Source organism: Cardiocondyla obscurior, linkage group LG09 (assembly GCF_019399895.1).
Source record: "Cardiocondyla obscurior isolate alpha-2009 linkage group LG09, Cobs3.1, whole genome shotgun sequence".
Taxonomy (NCBI): domain Eukaryota; kingdom Metazoa; phylum Arthropoda; class Insecta; order Hymenoptera; family Formicidae; genus Cardiocondyla; species Cardiocondyla obscurior.
Genome location: NC_091872.1, coordinates 6,004,037 through 6,031,117, shown reverse-complemented (window position 1 = coordinate 6,031,117; position 27,081 = coordinate 6,004,037). Strand labels below are relative to the sequence as shown.

The following is a 27,081-nucleotide window of genomic DNA, read 5'->3' as shown; positions in this document are numbered from 1 at the left end:
GAGTCACGAGTACATACGATCGAAGTTTACTGTAGTAGATGTTTTTCAGAAATCCAATCCGATTCCGGGCGGCGGCCAAGAATAATAGATGTCATCGGTGTGTTAGTCGCGCAACAACGTTCATCGATTCGCAATCGAAAAGATGAGGATTATAATACACATAACTCTCGGCGCCGGCCGGCCGCGCGACCGGCGCGTCCACCCATCGCACTACTAATTAATTGAATCTTCGATTAATCAAATTAACTAACTGATTGTAAATTGATCGCTATATTAAGGACTTTACTATTAAGTATAAATATATATTATACAGATATATAAAAGTGTGGATTCGCTGTTGAACGTGTCGAGTAAAAACCGAGGTAAAGAAGAAAGAAAAAGAGAAAAGAAAAAAAAAGAACGAAATTCCGAGGAGTTAAGTAAGCGAGATAAGAGAGCTTGGGCCCGGGGGAAACCGCCGGCCCCCGAACATATTTTTTAATCGCTTCGAACCTCTATTATTCTACCTACTAATTAAACGTAATGGTGTATCTACGTGTGCGTTCGAACGATCGGCCGATCCGTATCGCGGATCCGCGCACTCATCAGCTGCCTGTCGTCGATCGGGTCGCGATCGCTCGGGCAGATCGAGATGTGTTCTGTATCGAATTAACGAATGTAACTTCTCGAATATTCATCGCTCCTACGGAAGAAAAAAAAAAAAAAGATATCGCGGGATAAGAAAGGGTGACGAATGCTCGTCGACGGACGATAGCTCGAAAAGAAGAAGAAGAAGAAAGAAAAAGTAATAATAATATGTGAATTTCCTTGCTCTTTGCCGCCCGATCCTAACGAAGCCCACGCAGATCTCCAACGGAACGTTATATTGGGTGCTCAGTGGATACCCGAGTATCCCGCAATATGTAAATCTGTATGTCTCTGCTCGTACTACTACGATATTTTATGTGAAAAATGAATTGTTACAAAATACATTAATGATATAACACCGAAAAGGAACAGCGTTCTTTATCCCGAAAGACATTCTTTTTTTTTTCTCTTTCGACACTCGACGGCTAGCGACAATTATGCATCGTGGTCATTATCCCTCGGGCACGTGCCGCGTGACCTTTTCGTAATGAAATTGTTACACGGAGGAATGACGATTAACGACGCTGCGGGACATTTGGAGCTTCGAATACATGATCCGCGAATGTTCGCGCGTTAACAAATTTTTGTTTGATAAAAACGAGCCGAACGCACGTGTATAATCCATCCGATAAAGTAATCGAAGACATTCTAACAGTTGCTCGCGTCAAGAATCTTCAATCGCCGGACTTTATTTCCCAGTCGTTCTCAGGATCAATTGGGTCTCTCGTCCGTTTTCGATCCGCTTTCAATTTCGCCGTTTCATCAGGAGGAGCAACGATCCGGAAGCCTGCCAGCCGTGCTCTTTGTATTCAAATCGGCTGTCGAATCCTTATGATGAAAATTGTTGAAATTAGATGTCGATCCGTTCGATTCTTCGTTATCGTCGGGAAGATGAGCGGAAGCGCGAACGGAGTAATTGCGAAGCGCCGTGTCTGTCAAAAAAAAGAAAAGAATTATTATTTCGAATGGAAAGGGAAACGAAGGAAACGAGATGGATCTCGTACGAAACGGCAAACGGAATTAACGAAATCGCGTCTCTCGCCGCAAGAGAGATTTCTCATGTGAATTTAAAATATTAAACTCATCCTGCGAAGGCCGGCTTTCCTTTTTCTCCAAGTTCGTGTCGGTGGCAGTGTGTGTGTGTGAAAAGAATGTAAATAAATTGGTTCGTTAAAACAAACAGCGTGCGTTTGTTTTATTCAGCTTTTCTTCTCGCTCCATTACTATGCTCATCGAGAAACGTGTTACATTTTAATAAAGAAGAATCGAAGGACTCTTAACATTCGAAACGCTTAATTTGAGAGTCTCCTGTGCGTGTCACCTATACGTTTTTAAGATAATAATTAAATTATATTTCATAAATGTAACCTCTTAATTACTTTAATTTCAATTTATTTGATTTATATTCGTATTAATGTATAATAACATTACCTAATTTAGACTTACATTGCAAGTATTTTTTGTTCAAAAGAACGACGAGAGAATGACTATCATATTACTACAGTAATTTGTTTTACCAATTCGGAATAATAGACATGTTTCTTTGTGGGAGAGAATGACTAGCAAAAATTAAAGATCGCCGGACATGGAGGTACATACTAAACATGGTAATGCCATCTCTCGTAAAAACATCGTAATCTAAAAATGTTCCGCGGACACTGAATTGACACGGCTGCGTCATCTCGCGTAGCGCATCGGAAATAACTTTCGAATTAAAGCGAGAAGTGAAGTGCTCAGCAAGTCAGCAGCCTCGCGCCAAATACTTTGCGTGCGTTCAGATGTAAGAGCTCACCGAGCGATTGTTCGCTGAACGCACCCTTTGCCATTGTCGATGGTCGCGAGCTGACAGAAATCATCAATAATGGCGACCATGGTGGAGGATCAAAACTTGATTGACATGAACGAGGAGAAGGCCTTGACGTAAGTTTCAACGCGAGAGAATCGCGACGGTATGTAACGTTAGCTGATTAACGACGAGCGACGAACGACCTGGCCGCGTCACGATCGCGGTGCACGATTGATGGATTTAACCTAGCCGCCGACGTCCGCTCGCCGCAGGGCGGTACTTTTTAATTGCCCCGTTTCGCTTTCGTGTTTCAGATTCGACCAAGTCGCCGAACTCGCTCGCAACTGGGTGGACATTACTCAAGAGTTTTTCGAAGCGATCACAGGTACTTGACCACCAAACCGATCCTCTCCTCAAACCGAATCGTTGCTTTCCTCTGCCACTTTTCATATCTTTTTGCATTCTGGATTCAGAGCTGGAACTGGGTGAATTATTGCACGATGACCTGTTTGGATTATTTGAAGCCATGTCCGCGATCGAGATGATGGATCCAAAAATGGATGCTGGCATGCTGTGCAATCGGGGGAACAACAAGCCTTGCACTTTTACTCAGGCGGTTGATTCAGGTGCAATCAAATTGGATAACTTTACGCCTGCCGAAATTATAGGGATAATAGACTCCACGTATGCATGTATAGTATCTTGGCTAGAGGGCCATAGTCTTGCGCAAACTGTCTTCACGAATTTATACTTGCATCAGCCTGCCCAAATACTAGATAAGCCTCTGAAGACTTTCTGTTATGCTGTGTATAAGATAATAGAAATAATCAAGGACTGCATTAATAAAGCCTTGGTATTTGAAGAAGAAGACTTTCAGAGTGTTACTTATGGCTATAGATTGCAGCAAGATATTACAGAACAAAAAACAATATCAATGTTGAGGGAAGTTGAAGAGGAACTTCATAGGAAAAGCCGGATAAAGCTGGTTGATACAGAATCCGAGAAAGAGGTAAATATTTTTTAACTTTTTTTTTTATTGTAATTTAAATTTTAAATTATTTTATTTCTTTATAATTTGAATATTTATTATATCGTTAAAACATTTTTTTTTGCAGTACCACGACGGAATTGCACTTTACGCGAGAATCCGATTTACTAAAATGTTTTATCAAGTATTAACATTAATGGGCCGGAAAGTGCAGTTGCAACAGAATTTAAGTGATTGCCAAAGATTACTATCAAATTGTTCTGATATGCTTACGATTATGATTTCAACGGTAGCCCGTGGAGAAAAAGCTGATGAAGTTTGTATGTATACAATATTGTATATTTCACTTTTATTGCATAGTTGCGAATATAGAATAATTTTTTTTTTCATAAAAAGTTAAAATTTTTTTGTATAAAATGTAGTTATTTATGTAAGATAATAATAGTTTATTATTTCCATTTATAGCTAACCATCCAAATATTATGGGATTTGATCCGATGGTAAATCAAAGATTATTGCCACCAACGTTTCCTCGATACACAAAAATTAAACCAAGGATAGACGCTTTAGAATATTTAGTCGAATTAATCAACAGATTCAAAATGGTCACTAAAATCACAAATCATATCGGATTTCACGCAGCTTTGGTAAATAATATCGTATTAGAGCTTTTTATTAATTAGTTAAATTTTTTATTAGAGCTATGTGAATAAATATTTAATATTTTTCAGGATTTTTTCCTAGAATTCTCACGTCAAAGCCCGTGTATATTGTCTAGATCTATGTTACAAATCGTTTATTTGCCTGTTACTAATCGCGTATTCGGTGTGCACAATTTTGCCGATGTACTAAGAGACGCGGCGCGAAATTTTATCGCACCACCTGTGCTGTTGCCAAAAAGTACATTGCTTCAAAATCATCAAGCTAAAGAGTATGTCGACAGCTTTTTGTCGCATTGCGTCGGTTTATTCGGAAACCTGCTACAGCTCAGTGGTCATAACAGGGCAAGACAAAGAGATAAACTAGCGCATTTGCTGGAAGATTTTTCGACACTACAAGATGAAGTAAGTCTTTTATAAGATTGTTTAAATCATTTTCTTAATTTTTTTCTGACACGAATTAATAATGTCTACCTACTATTTTTTTTATTTATTTTACTTAAAAAGAATTTTTAATATTGTACTTTATTTTAGGCGGAGAGAGTTGATGGCTATTTGCACACTTTATCTTTAAAAAGTGATACGCCAAGGCCTCATTTGGCCTGCTTTGGTACCTGGATCTTATATCACACACTGCGCGTAATGGTCATGTATCTATTAAGTGGATTCGAACTTGAGTTATATTCGGTGCACGAATATCATTATATCTTTTGGTACCTGTACGAATTTCTATATGGCTGGCTCGTATCTGCGATTACTCGAGCCGATACGTTCTTAATGGAACAGGATGTACACAATGATTCTCATAAGGGTAGAAGCAAAAAGAGCTCTAAAAATAAAAAGAAGAAATCGACACCGAGACCATATAATTTGGAAGTATTAATGTATCAAGCTTTGCAAAATATATGTGGCGGATATTATAAAGTAAGCTACACACATCTTTAATAGTAATCGAAACTCACAAATCAAAAGCATATATTTTTTGTGCATAATAAAGAAGTTATACCATTTTTAGGCTCTAGTCGGTTTCCGCATGGATGAGAAAATCCCGCTTCCAGAAATACAATTCGATTCTGAACGGGTGAGATATGAGCATCGATTATTGCCATTTTCATCTTTATTGACACCACCGCCCGTTCATTATCAAGAATTTTTAGATATGACAAATGCTCAAATGCACAAAAGAAATGTAAGTTCAATGTTGATCAGTCTTTTTATTATTTTTCTTCTATTAAAACGAAAACAGAAATTATACTGCAGTTGTTCTTAACGAATCAAGTTATTATTTATGTAACTTTTATTTGTGTAGGAAAAAGTTACAAGTGATATGCAATACATTGCTGGTTGTCGACATTTTCATCAAGCTAGAAATATGTTGGAACGTGCATTATTACTTTATCCATCAAATAATTTAATAGAAAACGAAGTAAGTGTACATTATTATAATAAAATTATAAAATATTCATTATTTTATTTAATTTACTGTTTTCATTTTATAGATCAACACTTTATTAAAAATAGCAAAGACAAATTTTGTGGTGCTGAAACTATTAGCTGACGGACACAAAAAGGATTCAAAAGCACCACCAGTCTTTGATTTTTCTTGTCATCGTCATTTTCCTTTGATTAAAATAACTTAAACCACACACATCTGTCAATTATTTCATAATATAGAAGATATATTATTTATTTTAATTTTATTGAAATGCAAAAAGCACTTCTCTCTTTCTCTTTAATCTGTTTTTTTTTTTTTTTTTTTTTTTTTTAATATCTTTTAGCATTTTCTTTGTTTTGTGCATTTCCATTGATTGATTGAACATATTTGCGAATTTTACATAAAATTTGTTCTATTTTTAGTGCAATTACGTTTGTCGAAGGATATAATATTTCATATAGATTGTCTTCGTTTGTTAGTCAACGTGCATAAAAAAAAGGAAAAAAAAAATGAAAACTATGAGTAAATATATTAACCTTAAGAATTAAAAATCGATGTAAATTGTAAATATGTTCTGCAATATAGAAAATGATTAAAAAAAAGTTGTTAAACGTAGATACAATTTTCTTGCATGCAATCTTAAGATATATTTAATACCTTACATGTTGATTTTTAAATATATAAAATATTGTCGAGATTCTGTCGTTTTTCGAAGACTAAAAATGGGATAAAGTACCCATATCTGCGAAGAATTACCATTTATTTTAAAAATATAAACTGAAAAGGGAATGAATTATATAACATTCCGTGAATAAGCTTTTAAATAAATAATTAAATTATTTTATAACATTTTTCAGTCAATTAAATTTTAATATATCGGTTTATTGTCATTACAAATTATTATATTGGTATGACGATCGGCCGGGAATTTAATAAACTTTTGTATGTACATAAAAGTTTTATTCTTTCATCATTGAATTTCGTTGTATTTTGTTCGTCCAAATATTACCCGAATAAAATGTACAGTTTATTTACACATAAGCTTGTAAAGAGAGAGAGAGAGAGAAAAGAACAGATAAAATAATGCGAAAGTCGTTAAAACATTTGATATGTTTTTATAATACGTTATAGTCAATTTGAAAATTAATTGAAGATATTTATTTTCAAATATTAAATAATTAATAAAAGCTTTTTCGTACGGATACTTTATGCCTGCATAATATAAGCACGTTAGACATATTTCAAAGTGTTCACGAATTTATTGCATAGATTGGAATGAGATGCCGATAAAATTATTGGATCCTCACAATATACATTATTCTCTGGCAATGTGTGCCACGCACACACATCGTATTTGTGCGCGCCTATTGCCCACGTGTTTTTACTATTAAGAAGCATATGAATTTTTCCGAACTGCCAATACGTGCTGTTCGAGCCTCCAGAGAAATAGTAGAAAATGTTTTACGGTCATTGTATATGCAACGTTACTCCGGGAATCGAGCGATACCGCGGCGATAGTGAAAGCTTTTACGTAAGGAAAGTACTGTTGGCGATAGCGGCGGTTTTTGCACTATAAAAGTTATTGCGTAACGGGATATAAATTGTTGTTCGCAGCTTCAGAGCGGCGCCATTCCCTACCGTATCACTTTATCACCGTAACACAATCTGGCTTATACTTGCATTGCAAATATCGGCCGCTTTACTCTTAATTGGTCCCTAGCGCGAATAATTCAAACCGCTCGATGCAATTTGTTAGGACAAAAACAAAAAAAAAATTTTTTTTTTCGTTAATCAAGAAAGATGAATTTAATATATGAGAATGCACGATCAAATGAGAAGACATATCACTGTCGTCATAATCAAATAATTATAATATCCGAAAATGATGCGATACAATCTTATCTTTAAGAAAAAATAAAATTACTTAGACTTGGATTAATAAATTGGTTCTTTAGTTTTAACGTAAAAGCGAAAGAAGTCTTCCAAAACGAATGGAGCTTGGGGGTGTGAAATACGCACCCCATGTGCCTACAGATGCGTCGTGGCCGTCATACCTGAGTCAACCCTATTAGATTTAATACACTCGAGGTTTCGAGGTGCACGTTCGAATGCGTTTCGCAGAGAACTATTGAAAGCGGAGACGTATGAATGCCGTCGAAAATTCTCTGCCCCGGGGCGCATAATGCCTGCCATGTGGCAGTCTGAATTCATATCCGTCGCGGGGGGCTTTTGAGCTAGCGAGCGCAAAATCGAAAAATAATGGACAAGAGAGGGCTTTTGACCGATCGACCAAGCACGTTGCCACTAGCAACGTCGGATTTAAGGCTTTGAGCTTTCAGGTGCCGCAACCGTACCGCGGGAGTAGTACGTACGTCGCATTAAAAGCTGCGCTTCGACGCGATCTACTTATCCCTCTCTGGGTCGCGAGTGTCAAAATTTGATCGACGACGCACGTTACTTTGCGCTACCGGCTCGGTTTGATCCGGCCGAGTCGTTCAATCTCTCGCGAGATGCAATCGCTTCGCGATAAAAGCGCTTTTCCGGCCAACGGGCGATAATGTGATCTTAATAAAATCGCGAAAAAAAAAAGAAAAAAAAAGAGGGAACGATATTTCAGGATTTCGTTCAAGCGAACAGTGTTCTCGCGATATTGTGCGACGATGAAGTGCTTTACGCTCCTATCGACGAGTCTTCCGGTGAATTTTTACTTCGCAAGCTCGGAGAGGGGGCGTTTATTTCAAGGGTCTTGTAAAATATAAATTCGCCGCGGAGCTGCATCGACGAGAATGTGGTAACACGCATCAATATTTATACGCCACGAGTAATTGCATCGCCGTCGGCAATTAAATCCAATGAATGTAACGATTGTTCGTAATGTTCGGTTCGCCGATCGCCATTGACGCGACCGGTTAGCCCTCGAGCGTCCAATTAAGGACGCGCTCTTACAAAAACGCCGACACAACCAGCATCCTTTTTCTTTTCGTACGCCGTGGACCGCGTTAATTACTCGCGGTGGTCCACTTCTCGCGCTCGCCGAGCTCGTTTCTCGCCGCGAAATCATTCACGAGATGCGCGATCGATCGAGGCTCGTTGTTTGTTTATTCCCTGCTCTAATTATCGCCCTAACAAAGCCGCTGATATGTTATGCGCTACGTGTAAAACGATTTCCAATTGTCATATTTTATTCTTACCTCTTTCCCTCCCTTTCGTATAAGGGACTGACGATGCAAAGGGACATGGCTGGTCAGATTATTAAAGAGGCATTAGCTTTCGTAATACGAAACCATTTTCCGTTCGATCGATTGGCAATGTGGCTCGGTGGAAGGCGCTTCATAAAACTCAGCTTTCCATCAAAAATCCTTCGTACCTCGCTGGACCTTTTCCTTCGGCTCCTTCAAAGCGCCGGGTATATAGACACTTTATAGAGCTCTACAAATGGAAATTTTAGAATCACGTTTATGTATGTATCGTGTTTCCATAGCGCCCCGAGAGCCAAAAAGATCTATCACAAGTTAAATGTTTATAGTGTCGATAAAAAAAAATACTTCACCCTTAATTTTTAGGTATTATAAATTAATTTAAAGATAGGAGTACGTGCGTCAATTTGTAGACTTTTACGTTTTATCAAAAAGACCGAATAAAAAGCGTCCATTAGTGGTCACTGTGTAGCTAGCTGGTTATTGCAGCTATCCATAATTTACCCCATTAATATGTTTCTTGAAAAAAAGGATCAACGATCAGTAATAAAAAAAGGGGAGGGGGAGGGGAGAGAAGCTCGTAATGAAAATCTAGCTTACAGCAGAAGCCACTTCGGCCGTTTTAATAATTCTTAAGCAATTTATATCATTCGCTTGGGAATTGTTTGATTCCTTTGTTTATCGCATGCGTTGATTTCTTCCGTTTATCTATATTTGTCGTGGAGTTTACCAGCGAATTACGTTCGCCGCGCGGAAGCGCATAACTTCCGGCGAGAAGAAGAGAGGATGGTACGGCGATGTCAAACTTTCGCGTCCGTTTATATCTAACTTAAAATTCTCCTCCGTTCCTCTTTCTCCTCTGATATCCTTCGCTTTGCATAAATATTATGTTCCGCGAAGGCTGGTGACGATCTCGCGAAAAGTTCCGCCGCGCCCGCGTCGTTTCTCGTCTATGCCCTAGTCCTTCGTCCTTCCACATCTCTCGTGTAATTTATAATACATAAAAAAATCCTCGCGACACGTGGCTGCGCGAAGGTGTGCTTAAGTGTGATTTCCGCTGCATGGAAAAAAATGTCACGCGCGTGAAAATGTCGAGTCTCCACTTTTTTATTTTATTTTATTTTATTTTGCGGCATAAACATCTCTCACAATTATTGCCCGCGAGTTGTCGTACGTGCCAGCTCGCGGTGAGAGCACTGTTCCGACAAAAATCACCCTTTCTCGGCCTCAAGCATCTTTTTCCCTTTCTACAACTACTCGGCCATATCATCGCGGTTTCTGAAAGTGTTTCCTTGTTTCGCCGCGGCGAAGGAGAGAAAAGCATCTAAATAAGATCTCCGCTCGCGTGCTTTTCGAAATGGCTCGTTACTTCACGTTCCTTTCCCCGCCACGTCAGACATTCCGAGAGATCAAAGGAATAATAGACATTTTTAATTCTTTTTTATAAAATCTGTATAAAAATAAGGCTTTACCTTTACGTTAATTTAAATAGTAACATGTCTACCTACATTAATATGTTTCATTTTATGTTACAGTCACCGGCAGAACTATATAACTCCGCTGAAGCTCATGCAGATTGGTAAGTCACATGATTTTCTTTTCGTAGTTTGTAATTGGGGTCTTTTAAAAAATAGCGCGCGCCATGGTTTCTTCTAATTTAAATAAAAACGTGAAACTTTCCTGCGAACTTGTATATAGAAAAATATGTTGCTTCAACTTTGAAACGGAGCACTATCCTGACCACTCTACTATTTGTCGCTTGTATCCCGGGATCTAACGTATCAACTTTTAAAGCATTTCTTTTAAATTCGTACACATCATCATTAAGGATAATATGTGAACAATAAAAAAAAAAATAAAATAGTTTATTACGATTTGTTATTCAAAACGTAGAAAAGGATTTCGAGGTCAAGGATTCAAGATGTTACATACGGAGTTCGCGAAACGAGAAATCTATAAATCCAACTGTCTAAGAAGAGCGGACGGAGGCTGCGAAGAGATCTATAAATTTATGTGCTCGTGAAATAATGGACCGAAGCGAAGGTACTGGATTCGAGAAAGGTTTGCACGTCATATTAAATAGTAAGAATGCGATACGTGAGGTTTCGACAGACAGTTACCCCTTAATCATAAAATATATACCGTTTCATTTTACTTATACAGTTCTGAAGAAAATATTTCTTACGTGTTACGGGTATCGTATAAATATATAAAACGCAAATATTTCCGAGAGAGAAACGCTTCCCGCGAACGACGTGAGTGTATCGTCGCAAAGCAGAGTCAGACGTCAGGCGATATAAATGCAAACGATTCTTGACAATCGGGCATCCAGATGAATATTTCAAGAAAGAAATGATACGCGAAGGAATCTATTGTAAAATTAAATTGACGGTGCATTTTAATCGCTGGATCTCAGTTTTAATTAGAATTTCCGGTTTTATGTTATGCATAATATATGTATCAATGAAATTATTCAAATGTCTGAATTTGTACCCGAATTTCCGGTCATTTATAGTTCTAAATACTCTCGGCGTCCCTTCAGACCTCCCAAAGCTCGTGTTAAAGCGCGAGGTGTTAACTAGCGCAGTTTTCCTGCAGCCTGCTGTCAGATCCTTTAAACCGGGAGAATAGTAATTTCCTTTACTGTCGGGTATTACCATTATTCCACCGGTAGGTCGCTACGGCAGTTATCCCTCTACTTTCTCAACCTGAACCGGGCGAGTTTTTACTTCGTCTATGAACGTCGTAGGCGTTTAAGTCCCACGGGATGGGCCACCATCGCATTACGATGGTGAAGATAAAGGATCGCGAGCAGTTTCAGCCAACCTAAAAGAGGCGAATAGAGTATCGTAAAGTAGCTGACGCGAAGCGTCCGTATCGTCCTTTTCTTTTATGGACAGTAGAACTGAATTGGTTATTGCAAAAAGACGCTAATCTTTTTAGAAACGGGTTGAAAAGTTAATTATTCTCTTTCTTAAAAACGTAATATGCATAGGTTTGAAAATGCAAGATATCTATTTGTAGATTAGATTTTGTTTGTAGTACATAAAGCTGTATGCGCTTTTCTTAAAAAACAATTTAGAGTAACAATCTACGAAAATGTCACAAATAGTTTGCCAAATGATTTATATATAGCCGACAAAGCAGACTCTCTCCTTCACGAAAAATATATTATTTTCTACCTGCAACTCAATTTCCTTCTCTCGGAAATATTATTTTTTCCCCATCAATGTCTCGCAAAGGGCACAAAACTAATTTATCGAGACTACAAAGCGTTCAACGATGTTCGGAAGAAATTGAATAAATCTACCTAAAGTAATTTCTTCTTATGTTCCACGGGTAAAAAGTAATTCCTCATATTTCATTTCGGAAGGGAAAGCGGAGAGTGCGTGAAAGAAGCGGGGAAAGGACGTAAATCTATTTATTATTGCGCGATCTAATTATTATTATGCTTTTGTCTCCCGGCTTTTCTGATCGAGACCTTTTTCTTGCAAGGCACAGACAGCGAGATCCCGCGGGATCGCCGATGCTCTACGGCGGTCGTTGTGGGAATACAAGATTATGGCTCAAGGACAAAGCCGTACCTTGGTGGATGGAAGAATACCGTTACCGGCTTGATCTATCATAATGCCTGCACGCAGACACGCGGCAACGGAACGAAGAGCAAGATCACGCAGACCGTCGCGGTCGTGGACACGGTCACCGATGTCGTTCACGATCGGGCCGTGCAGGCCGAGGCAATGCAATTTTTACCCGACATACGTGACAGAATTATTACCCCCGGAGTTTCTTCCTCCGAGATCCTGGCGTCGATCAGGGAAGCCAAATCGCCTCCCGATCAGAAAAACGAAATTCTTGACAGCGTCGTTAAAATACAGAAATATTACAGGTAAGCACGAATTTTCTTACAAAAGATATGTGTAACGTTTGCGAGTTGATTCGAAAAATTATGATATTAGTGAATTATTACTTATGATACTTGAAAATATTTAATAAACGATTGTAATATATCTTATTATTTTCATGATTTAAATTATTTTAAATAGTTGATAATACTTTTATATTGTCCCGATAAAAGTTTGGAAATAGCTTCAGATAATACTGAAATATATATTGTATAATACTTTTGCTGGATGTTCTGTCTGCAATGTTGCGTGTCAAATTAACACGTAGCGTTAAATATTTTATTCTCAGCAATATCCACATTTATCTAGAACATCACTGCATTTTCACTTTAATATTACCGCTAAAACTTTATATATACATATGTAGTTACAGAAACATGCTAAAAGTTACGCTTTTACTAAGTTAAACGTTCTTTCTGTAACGTGTCCAATTAGTACAAAAAATATTATAAATATCTTATCTTATCATAAATTTACTGCTTCCTAAAACACGTCTCTATTTTAACAACCGCTTTTATATTGTCTCAGCGAAAGTTTGGAAATTTGCATTACGGAAAATATAATATTGCAACATTTTTGAATGCACAATAAATCAGTTTAAATACTTGATAATTAAAATAAAACCAAAACTACGCTACGATCGAAACATTTAAATTCAACCGATACTCGGGTCGATTCGTAGGGCTTATCGAGGCAGAGTGGCGGCCAGGTCGAATGCTCTCCAAGTGGCTGCCGTTACCCAAGATAATGAAGCAAACGTGATCGAGCACGCGGAACGTTCCGCGGCGTTGTCCGCTTATAGCGGCAGGGATTTCGTGATACTGAATCGTAGCCCGCCGCGTACGAGATCGGATTTCGAATCGCTCTACAATCTCCTCGATCGCTGGCGGATCCTCGAGACTGACCGAACGAATCTCGTGCTTCTTCAATCGTCGAGGGTTGTCGCGCGCGGCTTGATCCTATCAAAGGAGGTCGAGTTGTTGCGCGCCATCGATTCTATGAAGACTGCCGTTCGCGTGAAATATAGAGAACAGAAGCGGCACAGATTTCTCGACGAGCTGGCCAGACCGATTGCCTGGCAAAACAGTCGAGGCCGTCCGGTTCTAGTGGACACCCTGCGCGTTCAACGAGCTCGCCAGTATAGAAACGTTTACGCCTCGTTGTCTAACGAAAGCCTGCCTACCGCCGAACGACTGAACTTGCTCCGTAATCTGAAGGAGATCGCTGATACGCATACGTGCAGCCACTCGCGAGAGATTGTTTACTTGGTGGATCAAGAACTGGATCTTTTGACATGTCGCGTGAACACAAGCAGACTCAATTGGCTCAGAAATCGACTAAAGTTGAGCTTTCTCAGGCTGGCGCGTGACGCTTTGCAAGGTCTTTCAATTTATATATATATATATTTTTTACAACTGTGTGTTAATTATAACAAAATAGAATTATTTTTATATGTAAAAATGATGCAAAATTTTCGTTTCAGGCGACATCGAGGAAAACGCGGATTTGTTCGACTGGTCGAACGCTATTACGCGTCTTTGTAAGACTTGTGGTAGACTCTTACCTCTGCAAAAGTTCCCCCGCGAGCAACGGCTGCGTTCTTCCTCTTGTGTCTACTGCACGTCCATACAAGCTCGGAAAGGGCCGCGCCTCGTGTACGAGCCTTACGAAAGAATACTGTGGGAAATCAGGCGCTTCGAGGCCAGGATGGGCTGCTACGGCAGCCTGGCTTTCGTGATCGGAGTCAAGGTCGTCTGCCACTTGGTAAACAGAATCTGGCACGGCAAGTCGGGCATCTCAGAGTGCGATGATCTCGACGAGCTGAGACTAACTCGCTTTCGGCGCGAGCACGAGTGGGCACCTTGGAACTCGCTGCTGCTGACAAAAATTGAGGTCGCGATTCATCACAAGGTCGACGATCTCGAGAGCTTTTACGCCTCGTCACTCCTGCAGAAGTTTTACACGAAGAATCTCCAGGCAAAGATGCACTTCGAGTCGTTTTCTCAAGCGCGACGGAATATCGTGACACCGACGTCTTCAACGGAAGGTCAATAGTCACACCTTTTTCTCATTTAACAAATGTACGAGCGGGCACACGTGTTTTTACAGCTCTCCGCGAGAGAAATTCCGCGAGCTGAATGCCTGTTCTAAGCCAATTACCAAGTTGTAGAGAAATACATCCGCCGGCGGATGTCGGTCGTTCGTTCTGGCGGAAGTTGGGCGTCGAGGAAATACGTTGAGCTCGCATTATAGCTTGGACCGTCGCCGTTGTTTCTCGCACTTTCTCACAACGCCTCCGAGGCGAAATGTCCTGGTCACGTTGACAGCGCCAGTTAATCGCATTGCAGTTTATGAGCTAAGTTCTAAGGAGAGAAAAGCGCGAAGACGCGCCGGCTTGATTCGGACATTTAAATGCCGTCCACGCGCGTGACGACTTCAGCGCAACACATTTCTCGTTTTCTTCCTGTTATCTAATAAGATTTATATATATATATATATATATATATATATATATATATATATATATAATTTTTTATCAGAAAGTTATCGTAAATCCTTTTTCGAAAAGACGTGATGGCGACGTAAACGATCCATTCAATAAATTGATGCTATGCCCATTGTGTTAAAGAATCGTACAATAAACACACGTTTCTACTTTTGATTTTATGTACCATTATTTTTATTTAAAAAAACGCACGGTTATGATTTCTTCCTATACGTCAAAAGGGGTTTACCGGCGGGACTAGACTTGAGCTTACGATCTAATATTATCGAAACGATCTCGGAACTATTGTTTCGGCGACGAAATGTCGATAAACCGGGAAAACGACACGCGTTTGCGTGGAATAACGGCTGCGGTGTAGAAATCGTGTCGTATATGGGAAACAGCGTGCTATGGAAAGGTCGGCGATAAAAGCGGCCTCCGGTGTAGTAAAAGAAATAATAATGCAAAGACGGAGTGCCCATGTGACAGGCCATTCCACGGCGGTATCCACATATGATGATAATTTTTATTTCTTATCGCCTGAGACGACCGTGCGTTCCGACCGGCGGCGGCGAATGCCTCCCCGGAGTAACGTTTAAAACGAACTTCCTTCGTGATAGTCTGGAAGAAATTCAACTCGGATATTAAAGCTCTCGCATGTGTGAAAGCAGACCCGAGAACTCGACATTATTTTTTAAGACGGCCGATGAACGAATTTAGCCCGTAACATAACACGTTTTTCTTTTTCTTTTTTTTTTTTTTTAGCAAGAAACTTTTAATATTAAAAATAATAAACTGTAACAATTATTTCAAATATTTAAACATTGTTTAAACATGTGAAATAATAATTATAACTGTATCAGGGATCGAAAATTCATTAAATCATAATATTTAATATCGTTCTGCAGATTCATTACGGTTCTTTTTTTGTTTAAATTGTCAAATAATTTTATATTAAATTTAACAATGGAGTGGCAGCGTATGTTACTAGTGTTATTAAAAATTATAATAAAAATTGTATTATCTTCCGAATTACAAATTGTAAAAAGGTAACTGGTAAAAGAAATTGTAATTAACATTTATAGATAGCGATTATCTCGGCAATATGTGAACGTTTGCGATTAGTCAATAACACGGGCAAGTCGATAATAATCTTTTAATCAGCATTTAGCGGTTCAGTACGGATCAACAGATAATCGTATTAACCCGGAAATAACCCCTAATAAGTACCTGTACATCGTGAATGATCCACCCTGATGATTCCGTCATTGCGGCCTGCCGATAGCTAGTCAATGGACAATTCAATGGAAGTACACGGTACTTCCTAATGGATTTGTAGTGATTAAATAGTGCACACACACACGCGCACACACAGGCACACGTAGACACACGATGTGTGGTCAAACTTGCGGTACGCCTTTAGTAAGTAGTAAATGGACGTTCGCGATCGGTTGCTTAAGTAGTAAAGAAAGGCTTTTAGCAGACACGCTCAAGAAGATGCCAGATTCTACATTTACATGTATGTACACTGAGAGGCAGATATGACATTTGCCGCGGCGGCGGCGGCGGTCAACGTATGACGCTATCGTGATATGCGTCGACCCTCGCACGAAACCCATAATTAATACACCGCGAAGCGCCGGCCGCTGAGAACCACCGACAACTAAGGGAGAGAACGGTCCCACTACTTCCTCCTCCGTCTTCTCGATCATCACCCTTTTCTTCTAAATCAAATTTTTGATAAATTATTTATTTTAAATAATAAAAGCGTGATACTTATTATTATTTTTTTTTTAATTTTAAGCTTAAATTAGAAAGAACTTGCGGCGTTATTCTCTCGAGAGACGCGTGCGAAACCATGCATGCGTCTCTTACGGCTATAAATAAACTCGATCTAAGCTGCGATATAGACAAGGATATATCAATGTCTGCGAGGGCAGCCTGCTTTAAATGCAAATGCGCATCGCTTCTCTTGTGTCGGCAGCCCCTTGATATCGATCGGAAGCAGCTGGCATTAATTCCTAATTATTGCCATCGTAATCGCGTTCCCGAGTTTCTCGATAAATTAGAACATGATTCGCCTTTTTTACTTTTATCACTGTTGGTTCGGTTACCTAATCCGCGTTAAAATACATACAGTGTTACGCTTGGCAGGCTTATGGACCAAGGGCACGAGAAGTAATGTTAAAAAATTAAATTTTTAACTTAAGATTTAAGTTAAGATAATTGAAGTGAAAGAACTGGAGAGTTAAATAATAAACTTTTAATTGTTTCAAATTTTGTAACCAACATCCTTTCATAAATTAAAAAGAAATATTATATGTAAGTAAGATTTGTATTCAATTACTTCGTAACAACTTTGTAAATGTTAAAGATTTCATTACTTATTCCAAGTTCGCAGAAAATAAACTGCAAGATTAGTATCTTTCTTCTCGGTGAAGTGAATCTACAAGATTGTTCGGAACTATCAAAGATTCTTGATGAAACGTTCGAATAAACAAATATCTTGCTCGACGTTCGAAGCATAATCTCTCGAGTTTGAATGACGTTTTCCGCGCGAATATCCACGGCTCGAGAATCGATGGGAGCAAATTGAATTGCGAAAAGTTCTCCTCGTCGTTGTCGAACTTTCCCATTATTTGAAATTATGAGAGCTGCCGAGGCACGGGGAAGCCGGCGAGAACCAATGGCCACTACAGAAAATTAGCGAGCTGTAGTGGTCGGAATATTATCGTTAATCCGTGTAATCCAACGTGTAATAGCATTTTTAGACGGCCGCGATGAAATGTAACCGTTCTGCAGTTTGCCTCGTTCTACATTGACGACGTTGAATAAAAAATTCACCTCGCGAAATTAACTTTTAATTTAACTGACCGAAACTCTTGTAGTGTTGAAAAAGATTGATGCATTATTCCAACTCGCATTTCTCGCTTTTCATGATTTTATCGTAATTTGAAATCCTCCACTTGAAAGTACAACGTTATCGCGCAAGCTTATATTTGAAATTTACTTAATATTTGTTAAAAATACTTTTAACAAATAATAGTTATTTATGACATATAATTCTACACAATGCAAAAAAAATTGAATAATTGAAATAAGAATAAGATGAATAAGAATTTTTAATCGTTCGACTTTAAAAAAGATGCCGCGCAAGTTACGTAAACAAATTATATGAGTGGTGCATTAAGCAACGTGGAAGGTAACAGATCTAACTAGCACTTATAAGCAAAATTGGGTTAATGCAATAGTTCTACCAAGAAGTGCTTCTAGTCCTACTTCTGCAACAACTACCCAAATAGGGTAGAACATGCTTAACGTTATACCATCGCGATGAACAAGTTTAGCCCAAAGTTACTCGTTTAAATGACATAACTTCGAGATCTTTATTTTACTTGACTGCTTGCTGTTTAATCTACCGGCAATCTCGGCATTACAATTTTTCTCCAATACTCGTTAAGATAATTATGACGAGGCGCGCAGCGCATTGCATTCGCAGCTGCCCACATATAAAAATATTTAATTGCGACGTATGAACGTGCAATCTCGCGGAATACACAATGTCAAGTTTAGGCTTAATTAACAGAACGTAAACAATTAATAACGATCATTTTCGATGCTAATTTCATTAATTATCTGAAGCACGCGGATTCGTTCGAAAGTAGCGGCGTCGCATAATTAACGCTCAAACAATAATTAATAATCGTCGTGGCCGCGAGCGATTTGCGTGCAGTGTTTATTAGCAACGTCATCAACATTAACAGTACCCGTATCGATCACCTGGGTGTGGTGAAAGACCAAATTCGATACACTCGTGATATTCCGACGTTCAATCAGTCGTTTAAATATTCGGCAGAACGCGCGATTTTGTTGTCAAAAATGTGAAACACGTGGCGCGTCGCGATAACGCGCGATATGTTTAAAGTCGCGAACAAAATGCGATATTATTTTCGAATTGTAAAAATTCAATAATATCAATACGTTCGCAAAGAATTTAATACTCCCGACAGTTTGGTATTCCATCGCTTTTCCTCCCAAATTACTTCCGTGTGCTGGAAACGATTTACTTTTTACTATTCGTTTATTTCATTTGCATAATTTTACTATAACGCGATAATGAAGCACAGAATCAACGAATTATTTTATAATTTTATAAGCGATGAATAATCTAGTAATATAATTATAAGAAAAGTAATTTTATTTTATCTTCAATGTATTTAATTTAATAAGAATACTTTATATACTTTTTTGTAAAAATTAATGCAGGCGTCGATGAAGTGGCTAGTATATCTGCGAAATTAATTTAACGCAGAGCCGATAATAATAACGCATGATTAATTAATGCAAGGCACAGTTCGCGCGACCATTCCCGCCGACGAAAAAAAAAAAAAAAAAAAAAAAAAAAAAAAAAAAAAAAAAAAAATAATGAAACACCACGCGGTTAATAACATCGTAACATTAATTACGCGTCGCGGATAAGAGAGACGGTCTCTCACAATCAGCGTCGGAGAGGAGATCTCTCCATCCGCAGTGACGGCGACGGATGCACTCGCGGTGCGTTACAACCGGCGGCGATCGCATAATAAGTATGGAAATTAATATCAAATCGCTGTGGGTATACACGCGGGCGCTGCGCCGAAAACACCGCCGGCCGGGCGCGGTGATTCATAACGCGGCCGTCGCATAAATTGCGGGTGATATGTTGGCGCGCAATTAGGGTTTGCTAAATCGGCATTACTAATTAGATTCGGCGTACCGGCCGCACGGCCGGCCGGCCACCGCCGCTGCCGTACAGGTAGGTATAATTGATTCGAGTTTGAAATTAATCCATACCCACCGGCTGCCGATGATGATCGATAATCGACCGTGAACGCCGTGAGAGAATACGCCGCGTGAACTTTAGAGGCGGGCGAACAAAACGGCTTCATGAGAAAATTTATGCGCAAAAATGCGTGTAATATATGTATGTACGTTATTATGTATTAACGCATATATAAAATATATGAACGTTTTTGTATATATATAAAAACAGCAGATAACGCTTACAAAATAAAATCATATACTTTGCAATATATATAAAAATTGTATTACACAGACGTAAATTTATGTGATACGTATATTTGAAAATATATGTAATGCTCTACATACATTTTTAAATTCATACATGTTTGTACATGTAAAATGTTATATGTTAAATATATTATTCATATATCTTTGCATATATTTTTTCATGGAGACGCAAATGTCGCGCAGAACTTTGTGACACTTAAGTAGGCTCTAGCTGGCGGCATGTGAAACGTGTTGAAGCTAATTAGAAGGTATTGTCGTGACGGAAAGCTATTTATCTCGCGCAAGAATTAATTATGTCTACGTGCTCAGGGAGTTTAAACTTTAGACTGTACCCAATCCTTGTTTAACCCTTTATGTGACAAGTGGCAAATATACCTTTCACTTACTTTTTTTTTTTTAAATGCACCGTTTAGAATCTTTACATCTATTACGGCCGGCAGAATACACGTGATTTTGTTTTTACAATGCAACTGCGACGCGAGCTTCAGTCAACTTCGCAATCGCGCCAACGCGAGCGGGCGACTATCAAAAATCGATATTAATAACAACAGGCCGTTTTACGGCCATTTTCACGCCGTTATAAATCCGCGCTCTCGTTAATACTTCGCCGTAAACGCGATAACGTGGGAAAACGGGATCAAAGTCTCCGTTCGACGACGCAATTGGCACGAGACAACGGTGGTTTGTCGCGCCGACCCGTGCCGATAAAACCACCACACGCGCCGGATATCCACGCGCGAAGAAGCAAGAAGCTGATGGGCTGTTTACGACCGCTCGCGGTGATAAATTCACCCATGCTGGGTGACGTAAACACTGCGCGCCTCGTCTGCCGGTGTAATGAATCGCGGGCTACTACAATTCCCGGTCTCCCCATGCTCTCCCCCCCCCCTCCCTACTCCTCGGCTGAGATTCGAGGGGGTGAAACGCGAGCCCCTAAACCGGTTGAACGCCCAGTTTACCTTTTGTTGTTTGAAGAGGCAAATTTTTCTCGTCCGGTGGAGTTTTTAGAAATTCGTAAACTGATTTAAAACGCTAAGCGTGAGTGAGATAAATAAAGGCGTGCTTCTTTTTATTTAAATATTTCTTCTTGTTTAGATTCAAGATAATAAATCGCCTATTTGCTCGAAGCGCGGGAAGCACGAACAACTGCGGGGGATGAAAGATCGTCGAAAGACGCTTTAAAAATGCCCCGTCGTTACTGGTACCGAGTCGCGTGCAGTAAACAGATTACACGCAACGAAACTGCTGATAATTTACGTGGCCGGAGTCCGAAGGGAGCTACTCGCGTTAAATATGATAAAAATCTTTCTCCGAGATAATTAATTTCTCAGAGGTCTGCATAAATGTCGGATAGAACTTCGAGACAAAGAATTATCAACTATTTGTTGATGCTATCTGCACCTCTTTGGCAAAATTTATGTTTAAAAAAAAAAACGCACAATATATTAAATGTATTTTTTAATACGCGGATTGTATAAGAATGCTTAATCATTATCAATTAGATTAATATAACGATGAAATTAAATATCAATATCAAGTTTTGAATTAAACGTTATTCGTGCATTAATTAGAATATTGATTACGTGCGTTATTATACGTGTACGTTATTGAACCTGACGTTCTTTTCCAATTGTGTCTAAATCCCTTATTTGTCTCAAACATATTCTCTCATCGAGGATATCCGTCTCTTACTGACATTTCCTCCGTGCCCGCCAGTCATAAACCGTTGCATATGCATTTTCAGATTGATGCAGGGGCGCATAAAAACATCGTCGAGGTTTAGTGAGAATGAGAAAGAAAATAAAGAAAAAGGAGAAAGCGAGAGAGGAAAAAGAGACAGTTTGCCCGCGGAGTCATATGTGCTCCAATGCTAAAAGCTTCCTATAAACGAGATCTTTTCGTCCGGCCATAAATTCGGTTATTATTGAAAATCCTTTCTGCTCGTTTCAGCAGTACATATGTGCCAAATAGATCGAGAAACGCGCCGATATGCGCGTTTCCAAGTGAATGAATAAGTAAAAGCGTAAGTAAAATGCAAAATATTATTAATATATTATTCATTATCAGAAATATATTAATATTTTTTTTTAATGTTAAAAATAAATGTGCGATATAATGCCAGGCAGCAAGAAAAATTAAGTATGCTTGTATGTACGGTATGCTCTGTTGGTCTTATCCTTCTTTTTTTTTTTTATATTGGTCATTTTAATTTTGAGTAAATCAAACTTTCCGTCTAGAACTGGGTCAAGATTGATCAGAGAGATTTCTAGTGCAAGCAGATTCTCAATTGCGCCATAAAAAAAGACGATAAACGAGGGAGATTGATGTAGTTAATTAGCATATACATTTGTGGGATAAAGGAGAAAAGATTTCATACGTATGCAAATCTCTTTTAAAATCTAATTAGCAATAAGAGAGTTATAGAATATTCCGAATATAGAGTATTTAATACAAAAAGTGATGATTTAATAAGTGTTACTATTTCCATAATTAATGCAGATTTCAATAGCCGGAGTATAATTTTAGCTAAATAACCAAGACATCTCAAATATCTTTAGTCCAGAAAGTAATGTGTATTTTGAGTTAAATAGAATGACGTTCGGAATAATTTCGCAGCGCAGCGAGATGGTTTCGGACGCATCACACGCATTCATCGAAATTCAACGGCTTGATCGATAGGCAGATTTAACGAACGTCAATTGGAGAGCCATGCATGAGGAGGGAATTCCAAAAATGGCGCGGGCTCTCGATAACGACGGAAGTGGAAATCGTTTCGATAAAGGGCGTCATTCGTAAGTTATCGCGGAAAATTTCAAGTTTTCCGAGATAGCCCAATGGATTTGCTTCAGAAGCGAAGTAGTTTCCTAGAGGTATTTTAGGTAGGATCAAGAACACTCGGTCGAACGTGCTCGCAATTACGACGATGGTGTTTGAACGAGTGACGAGCACTTGACGTCTTTGGGCCAATAAAAATTGAGCATCACGTCGTTACTATTCACGGTTGAAGTTTTCTTCTATACGCTAATTAGATGCTTGTAGAATGAATGTAAACCAACGAGAAAATACATTTATATATGCATCTCAAAAATATATCATAAAATATATTAAAAAAGAAAAAAAATATATATATAAAGTTTCTTCCAGCTGTAAGTCACTAAACCGAGCAACGTGTCTTATTGCGCAAGTAGAAAAAGAAATCTATTTCGACTGTTCTAAATGCAGCCCCCTTGTCGTATCGCTCACTTGTAACCGGCGAATAAACCGCACCCTATCGCTCACCATCCTTCCTTTTCTGCTCGTGACAAATGCGACAAGACGGCAAAAGGAAGCGGTAAATCTCCGAGGGCTCTTCGCCTCATACAGAGTGTGCTCGTCAGAGAAAAGAAAAAGGAGGTCCTCGTGAGATGGCACGCTCGTAATCATGGACGTGGCCGGGAAAAATGACGGACGGAATGACACGCGGGAGCACTGATAAAAACGTGACCGCGATGATCTCCTAGGGCCTTCGAAAAGGGGTCAGCGAGAGTTGTGCCTTTGAAGCCTGGGGCGGAATTATATCGAGAAAATCGAACCCCGACACTGGTCGACACTGATTCGTGGTAATTCGGTTAAGGGAAAATTTTGATATCCAACGCGTAATTCCACTCCATTTGCCCCCGCGGTCCAATTCCCCTTCGCGATCCTCTCCTTCTATTAGAATTTTCTCTCTATTCGAAATTGCGGAAACAACTGATATTGAAATATATCTCGCCCCTCAGTTCTAAAATTCGATATTGGCCGTACTTGTTTGAAATCGTACAAGTTACGCGTGTAAAAATATATAAATCACGCGATATTAATTCCGAAGTAAAATAGTCAAACGTCTTCATATCCTTTTCATCCTACTTTCACTTGTAGATCGTTCACGGGATTGCTTAAGAAAATGCGTACGTGTGATGGCGAGGTGGCGTGAACAAATGTTTGCGAAGCAGATTAAAAAGCGAGAAGTATTCAGCCGCAAAAGAAAAAAGAGAGTTAACCGTGGGTGATAATATAAAGAGAGAGATGTGAACTCGAGAGATTTAATTGTACCAAATGTTTTCTCGCGTTTCAATAAAACTGCTATGACACTTTTTTTGCGCGTCTGTCTCTCTAACATATGTTCCTTTCTTCGCCCTCTCGCTTTTGTTTCTCTTACTGTCGAATTTTGTTACTTTGCCTGAATTTTTTATTCATTTTTAATTAATTTTTGTGATACTTTTCTCTTTTGCAACTATATTAATATTTCAATCTCACTTCTTATGATCCTTTCACCTCCCATAAGTCATAACCTACTTTTTTTCTTTTTTCCTTTCGTAAGTCTTCAAGCGCATTCTTATCTCTCCTTATCCTTGTTCCCTTTTCTCTCTCGCGCGTACCTTTCGTACCCTCATGCTCGATTTCTATTTCCCCGAGGAGCGACAACGGTCCCCCGATTCCCGCCCGGGGGAATCAACAACTTCGCGACCGAAGACAAAACGTTGGTCGTCGACGACGCGTCCGGCTCTCGTCATTCGTCCGGATAATCCGCCGACCGGAATCGATAAGAACGAGGACAAGCGGGATGACGGAATTGATCGAGCGAGAATTGGAAAATTAGTAGCACCCATTGACAGAGTGGTTGCAACATATCGTCCGCAGTCAACGAGATCACATGTGCACGTGTAATCGAACCGTGTTACCCACCCACTGCGTCCTATAGAAACTACGTTTGTCACTATTATAAAAAAGTCTGTTGGATATCTGTTCCGTAAACTGATAGACAAGTTAAACCTAAACCTGAACCAAATATAAATAACGGAAGTTATAATATTGTTGAAGATTTATTGATAAACGAGTTATTACGTTAAAATAGTGAGAAACTAAATTGTATCGCGATATATCTCGTTAACTTAGAAATAACATTTGCGTTAATCTATTTCGAGCCAAGTTAATAAGTAATTTAAATCTTTTCCAACGTGCAGATCCATTTTAAATAATTACCAGACGATAAGAAAAATACAATTGAGACTTAATTTATCTACAGATATAATGCAATTACTTTTCATTAGCGAGCCCAATAATTATTACTTTTTACTGATTTTGTAATAATTATATAAATGAGTTTAATATAATACTATATTGACAATTACTACCTTCTCTAATTAATCCAACAGGTTTAATTATAACATCTGATCTCTGTTAAATAACAAGACGCGTAGTTGGCTAGATAAATGAAGAGATATTCTGTATTTTGGGAATTAAATTCCCCGAAGAACAATAAGCACAAACTTTGAAATCAGTTCCTAACAAGACCATTATTGCACAAGATATTTGTAAAGTGCTCGTTAAATTTTGAAACTACATTATTCACCAAGATTGTGTTATGATTGTATAAAAATTATAAAATAATAAAATGTTACAAACTATCCAAACCTTTTCTGATGAAAACAGCTTTTCCATGTCTAACACAGTCCTTTGGATGCCCATAGCTTTTCATAATGATGACATTTGAGAAAATGTTTCTTATTCATCAGTTTTATACGCAACAGAAGTTCAGTAGTTTAGGATCGATGATATTCTAGCCTGCAAATGCAAAACTTGAAGTCAAAAAACCATTAAAATAAACAGGAAAGAATTATTAAGTTTTAACAATAAGAAATCATACCTCAAGGTTATATGATGAAGCTTGATGTTTCTCCTTACTCCTTTCTTACTTGCAGCACGTCTGAGAGGTTAAGTTTCATTAAGATTATGTAATCCTGTAGTAAATGGCACTAATTAAGAACAAATATACGTTTATATGAAACGTTTTTACAAAAAAGTTTGCATAAAAGAAGATTAATATGATTCTAAATCTCTTAGAGCATTTATTTAAAAGAGAGTTTACGTAGTAGCTTTTATTTTACATTTATAAATAAAGTTCTAAGTAAAATAATCTATAAAATGATACGTTGCTCACCACACAGATTCTTCGGGATCACTCAATGCTTCTCTCACATTGCCTTGTTTTTTCAAGCTGCTTTTTTTCTCTCTGCTTTCCCAACTGACCTGCACAACGCAATTATCGTGAATATATGGTGAGACACGGCTAGTTACACTCACACACTCCCGAAAAGTCGTACAGTCATACGTACGCGAAATACAGAAGAAGATGCTGACAATGATAGCTGCGAAGGTGATGCGGTGAATCAAACGATGGCAATTCTTTGCACGAGGACGCCGCGTACACACTGAGGCGAGACATAACGGAGACACGCGACAAAAAATTGCGAGATTAACAATATTAATATACGCATTCGGGTGTTTCGCCACGTTTGTTTCGAACAATTTCAACGCTTCTATGACGCTCCTAGTTCTTCCTCTGCCGACTGCCATATCTCCACTACGATTACATTACCGACACCTCGCGAGACACCGAGGAACCTTTAGAGTAAAGACGAACATGGAAGCAAGTGGATCGGCGCGACACCCATCGTCTACGCATCGACATTGTATTTAGGTATTAAAACATTGTCCACGTATTATTATCGTCTTTCTAAAGTCGTACATCATGCCACGTCTCACCTTGCCTCGCTTGACTTTGACCGCTCGGTATTATATGTGTATAATATTCTAAGCCGAGTCACGCGTGCGCTCCGCGGCACCCGCCGCTTTCCCCCCAGTAGCCACTCTCACTCTTTCGTCAGTCGGAGCAGCAGTAGTGGGAGACGTGGTAGTCCGGCAACAGTTAAATGTCCTTGAGCGTTACGCGAACGTTATCTACGCAATTCTAAGCATATCTTTCTTCTAAATCGGAGCTCCAGGTTGCGAAGGTGATTACGCGAATCAGGCAAGTAATTGCAACACCTCGCACGGGGACACCGCGTACACACCGAGGCGAGACGTAACGGAGACGCGCGATGAAAAATTACGAGATTAATGATATTAAT

At 38.9% G+C, this 27,081-nt stretch overlaps 2 protein-coding genes and 1 long non-coding RNA gene across 4 annotated transcripts; 2 read left to right on the top strand and 1 right to left on the bottom strand.

Annotated features, from left to right (window-relative positions):
- Nucleotides 1-648: 648 nt before the first annotated feature.
- LOC139105416 (uncharacterized) lies at nt 649-26,710 on the bottom strand. 2 transcript variants are annotated; one of them, XR_011546181.1, is made up of 5 exons: nt 26,287-26,710; nt 26,112-26,200; nt 25,818-25,911; nt 25,586-25,735; nt 649-1,559 (listed from the first exon to the last, which is right to left on the bottom strand). It is a non-coding gene; the product is annotated as an uncharacterized lncRNA (long non-coding RNA). The 2 variants fall into 2 exon arrangements; XR_011546180.1 differs by lacking the exon at nt 649-1,559 and adding an exon at nt 6,367-8,924.
- Naa35 (N-alpha-acetyltransferase 35) lies at nt 2,444-5,721 on the top strand. The gene is made up of 10 exons (XM_070661441.1): nt 2,444-2,547; nt 2,728-2,798; nt 2,887-3,422; nt 3,529-3,721; nt 3,867-4,048; nt 4,133-4,465; nt 4,595-4,984; nt 5,076-5,249; nt 5,370-5,486; nt 5,560-5,721. The coding sequence occupies exons 1-10, from the start codon at nt 2,489-2,491 to the stop codon at nt 5,698-5,700; spliced, it is 2,196 nt and encodes a 731-aa protein (XP_070517542.1). The 5' UTR covers nt 2,444-2,488; the 3' UTR covers nt 5,701-5,721.
- LOC139105585 (IQ motif and ubiquitin-like domain-containing protein) lies at nt 12,139-15,240 on the top strand (the record flags this gene model as incomplete). Its single annotated transcript, XM_070661773.1, has 3 exons — nt 12,139-12,581; nt 13,280-13,977; nt 14,081-15,240. Coding segments are annotated over 3 exons (1,713 nt in total), but the record flags the coding sequence as incomplete, so codon positions are not given.
- Nucleotides 26,711-27,081: the final 371 nt, after the last annotated feature.

Bases quoted from the DNA above. Each gene is read 5' to 3' on its own strand.
- Naa35 (XM_070661441.1), top strand. From the start codon at position 2,489: ATGGCGACCATGGTGGAGGATCAAAACTTGATTGACATGAACGAGGAG. The intron at 4,049-4,132 runs GTAAATAATATC...AATATTTTTCAG, and splicing joins TCGGATTTCACGCAGCTTTG to GATTTTTTCCTAGAATTCTC. The intron at 5,487-5,559 runs GTAAGTGTACAT...TTCATTTTATAG, and splicing joins ATAATTTAATAGAAAACGAA to ATCAACACTTTATTAAAAAT.